General features: G+C 45.4%; 1 protein-coding gene across 1 annotated transcript; it reads left to right on the top strand.

The window, feature by feature from the left end:
• Positions 1,927-3,843, top strand: LELP1 (late cornified envelope like proline rich 1). Its single transcript, XM_005663420.3, has 2 exons — positions 1,927-2,034; positions 3,390-3,843. Exon 2 carries the CDS (start codon positions 3,411-3,413, stop codon positions 3,726-3,728), a length of 318 nt encoding a protein of 105 aa, XP_005663477.2. The 5' UTR covers positions 1,927-2,034; positions 3,390-3,410; the 3' UTR covers positions 3,729-3,843.

Raw genomic sequence — 4,912 nt, 5'->3', positions numbered from 1 at the left:
CAGTAGTCAGCAGAAATCGCTGCATCCTTGGACAGAGTGCCCAGAGGACTGCCTTCTCCCTATCCAGACGGCTAGCTTTGGTCCAGAGCTGAACAGCAGGTGGAGCTAGGACTCCTAAGATAGGTATGAGAACTGCTTTTCAACAGCTTTGAAGAGAGAGAGCTCATGAACAAAATGACAGAGGAAAGAAAATGAGGGGAGTGAGCTACGCCAAGACAATGGGTCTAATACCATTTATCCCAGGGGCATTGGGTTCAGTTCTGCCCCCACCCCTGCCTTTCATTTAGGTTCACTGGGGCTTTAGGACATTATCTATCCATGGTGAGTACCAAATCAACCCTGCATTGAGATTTCTCATCCTCCCCAGTATCTTTTCTCACCCACTCAATAAACATGGATTGGGCTGAAGTGCGGTCAGGATCTGAGCTCTGCCCAGTGGCACAAAGGTCAAAGCCATTTTTCCAGGAACCACTCAAGATGCTCCATTGCAACCACATTCAACATCCTCAGACTAAAACCTATCTTCTTCTAACACAAACCTGCTCTGTTTCCCCAAGATGCATTAACCATAGCACCCAGGAGTCCTCTTTCTTCACTTTCTTCTCTTTCCACTAACCAGATCCCATAAGCATGCCTCTGATGATGTTTCTCTTGTTGGCACCTTCTTTCTCCCGTCACCGCTGCCTTCCTTCAGATGTGTAAAATTTTATAACTTCTTTGAAACAGGCTATTTCAACTTTCATTCCTCTCCTCAATACATCCCACGCTTTGCTGTCAGAATACCTTTCACCACCTTAGACATTATCGTATCATAATTTTAACCAAAAGTCATTCATGATTCATCAGTGAACAACTGCTAAATGACTGTCCTGGACCAGAATTCAAGGCATCATGAGTCTCTAAACCCCAGTGGCCTTTCTTACTCCTATTACACACCCCTATTGCCACCACAAGGACCCACTGGCCAAGCCTTTGAAAAAACCTAGGACTTTCTCAAAGGCCAATTTTATCTTCTAAGACAGGATGCAGGGTCGACCCAACACGTCAGGACTGATCAGAAGCATCAAATTCAATTTCTTTAGAATAGGCAATATTTCCCTTGGATATCAAAGAAAGCCAATCCCCAACTGAAAAAAAAAAAAAACAAACATGGAACCCAAAGCACAGTGAACTGTAGGCAGAGACATTGAGAAAAATAGGCAAGAAAATCCTTAGACTTGAGCCAGGGAGTGGGGTCATAAAAAGTATTTCAGCAATCCATGTTAAAACATGGGACGGGAGTTCCCGACGTGATACAGCGGAAATGAATCCAACTAGGAACCATGAGGTTGTGGGTTCCATCCCTGGCCTCAATCAGTGGGTTAAGGATCTGGCGTTTCGGTGAGCTGTGGTGTAGGTTACAGACGCGGCTTGGATCCTGCATTGTTGTGGCTCTGGCGTAGGCTGGCGGCTACAGCTCTGATTGGACCCCTAGCCTTTGAACCTCCATGTGCTGCGGGTGCACTCCCCACAGACAAAAAAAAAAGGCAAAAAAAGAAAATGGGAGAATAGCAGAGTCAAAATTACTGTGATCAATCCAGGGATGCCCTCCTAGAAAGGTGAAGAATGGGCAAGTTCAAAGGAGTGAAGATTGGAAAAGCTGGGGAGGAAAGATAGACCACATGTAAACAGATTTAATCTGATCCTACCAACAATGAGCCTCCTCATCTTAGCATCCAGTACCCTCTACCATAGCCTGATTTCAGCAGCATGAATTTTGAGGGACCCAGGGAGAAGATGGGGCAGCAAAGGAGGTATTAACCAGAGCCTATTCTCATGTTCAAAGGCTTGAGTTGAGATGGGAGCTCTGGAGTCACACAACAATCGCTCCTTGGTGATGCAGTGATGAGGTCACAAGTAGGGCCCCCCTTTTCCTCCCCATTCCAGCTTCCTCAGAGCTGGACAGAGGAACCAGAGGGAAAATCCACCTTCCCAAGCACAGCCATAACATCCACTTCACTGACTACTTGTCAAGTTCAATACCAACACAAAGGGGTGAGTTGCATTTGGACAATGGCAATGCCCCCTCTTTTATCTCTCCTTTCTGAGGTGACCAGGCATTGAACTGGGTTGAGGTGATGGCTATGTTTGGGTGACAATTTCCTCTCCTTTTTACTGGGAGGAAGTGGCTATACCTGATTTGAAAGAGAGATCATTTCTTTACCATTTTGAAGTTCAGTGTAATGATCTGTCTCTGCAAAGAGTTGTACTGATTTTAAACTAAATTATATTTTTAAATTATTTTTATATTGTTAAAGGAAATCAAAGATGTGCCAATTAGACCCAACTTGCAAGTACTGTCAGAGCCCAAAAAGCCCTGTCCATAGCTAGAAGTCAAACTGCCTATAGACTAAGACCTAGCATAGGGCAAAACTCAAAAGAGGGGAAAAGGAACTCCTCCTTAAAATCGTATTTTGTGGATCTAACATTCATATCTTCAGAGAAATTAGAATTTCCCAGTTCATCTCCTCTTCCCCCAACTTCTCCCATTATCCTAACCCCTGGAGGGAGTCATTCCTACAGTGGTTCGCGGAATCCTAGCCATTTAGGGATTCACCTCTTCCCATCCTCAGTCCTCAACTGAAGAAAGCAATTCTCAAGGTTTTGAGGGCTTAGGGAGGATATAGAATTGAAAAAAGAGTCCTGAGTCCCCAAGCCCACAAATACACCCTCCCATGCCATCTCCAGGGAGGTGGACCTACAAGAGTTCTTTAAAACTTTTGTTGTGCCATGGATGCCTTTAGAAGTCTGATCAAATTTATAAACTCTTCAGAACAAGGTTTTTAAATGATTGAAATAGAATACAAGAGGTTTCAGACCCAAGACCCTAGGTTAAGAACTCCAGTTAGGGGCTATCGAATGAAGACAAGAATCAATGAAAAGAAATTATAGTAAGGGTGGTGAGATCATGAAATGTTGTCACCAATGCCCTGCAAGGGCAAGAAGACAGCCCTTAGATGAGAATTTGGTCTGGAGGAGTTGTGGCTCAGCGATCACAAAACTGACTAGTATTCATGAAGATGTGGGTTCAATCCTTGACCTTGCTCAGTGGGTGAAGGATCCAGCATTGCCACGAGCTGTGGTGTAGGTTGCAGATGCGGCTCAGATCCCTCATTGCTGTGGATGTGGTCTAAGCCAGCAGCTGCAGCTCCGATTCATCTCTAGCCTGGGAACTTCCATATGGCTGCGACCCTAAAAAGCACACAGAATTGGGTCTGGAGCCGAACACATCCAGGAAAGCCTTTCTTAAGAACCAGATGGGTGGGAAAAGTGAGTGGGAATACAGTACAAGTCTTCTCCCACCTTGCAATGTGGTCCCCACATACACCCTGTCATCTGCTTCTTTACAGGGCTCAGAAAACCAAGAAGGAATGTCGAGTGATGATAAAAATAAACCTAGTGAACCCAAGAATGAACCCAAGCAGTGTGATCCCAGGTGTGAACCAAGGTGTGAACCTAAATGCCAGCCCAACTGTTTAAAGAAGCTGCTGCAACGGTGCTCTGAAAAGTGCCCACCCCCAAAGTGCCCACCACCAAAGTGTCCTCCGTGTGCCCCGTGCTCTCCATCATGCCCCCCACCTTGCCCTCCACCATGCCCTCCACCGTCATGTCCAGCTCCCTGCTCTCCCAAGTTGTGTCCCAAGCCCTGCCCTCCTAAATGCCCACCGCCCTGCCCACCCCCAGAGTGAGGCGCCAAGGACATGACCCAGCCCACCATCTTCACCATCTCCACCATGTCCACCACTGTAGGGCTGAGAGCTTGAAGCCATGAACTAATAAGTAAACATGTTCCTCTGCTGTGCACATCTTTCTTCTCCTGGTTTTTTGGCAGTTTGGGGTTTGTTTGTTATTTTTCCAGCACTATACCACCAAGAAGCAGTTCCCAGGGAAATGAGGCCACGACCTCAGCCCTCCACACTCAACCACCTTGGAAGACAGCCATGCCTCTGACCCCACCTGCAGAGTAGATGGATGTGGCATCTTCTGAGGGATGCATCCAGGGCATGAACCCTGAAAGAACACAGCCTGAGAGAGCCATAATGTGGTTGTTGAAGTGGCTATCCTGGGAACCTAATGAGTACAAGGGGAGAAGAGGCATGAGGGGAAAGAGGAGAAGGCATTGGAGAAAAGTCCAGGAAGGCTCAGGGCAAGAATTCTATCCTTGGCTATTAGTCCCTTTTCATAATATTTGGGTGGAACACTCTGAACACAGGCTGCATAGCTTTAAACTCTAGCTCTGCCCCCATAAGACTGTGACCATAAGCAAGTGGGTTAACTTCTCTGAGCCCTAGTTTCATGCTCTTTGTAAAAGGAATAGTGATACTAATAGTAGTGGTGTTACCTGGCTTTTGTATGGCTTAAGGAGTTAACAAATGCCAAGTGCCTGGTTTGCTGGGCCATAGTAAAGGGAGCACACCACACCTGCCCAGGTGTGACACATCACACCTGAATTTAATTGCCCTGTGCTCTTCTTCCTCGTCAGGCTGAAAGTCTGCTAAGTAAAATAGTCAGGTTCCAACTTATACCTGTCAGTACAGCTAGGCGTTCTTTTTTTATATTTTTTCTATTATAGTTTATTACAGGACATTGAGTATATTAGGCATTCTTTTTAAAAAATAAAAGACTAGTTGGGTTACTGTGGATTCCAGTGTCAATCATCTTGCCTTGATTCTAGACCATATACTTATGCAACATGTCACCACTGAGAGAAGTCCAGTGAAGGGGACAAGGGATCTCTATTTTTGCAAACTTCTGTAAGTCTATAAAATTTCAAAAGAAATACTTAGGTACAAAAAAAAAAAAAAAAAAGCAAAGGATAAATCCGGAAGGACCTCTATTAAGAATGAACAGGAAAGGATGCAACTAGAGATTC

This window comes from Sus scrofa, chromosome 4, assembly GCF_000003025.6.
Source record: "Sus scrofa isolate TJ Tabasco breed Duroc chromosome 4, Sscrofa11.1, whole genome shotgun sequence".
Lineage (NCBI taxonomy): Eukaryota > Metazoa > Chordata > Mammalia > Artiodactyla > Suidae > Sus > Sus scrofa.
Note: the sequence above shows the minus strand (reverse complement) of the source record. Positions and strands in the feature narration are given on the sequence as shown.

Bases quoted from the DNA above. Each gene is read 5' to 3' on its own strand.
- LELP1 (XM_005663420.3), top strand. From the start codon at position 3,411: ATGTCGAGTGATGATAAAAATAAACCTAGTGAACCCAAGAATGAACCC.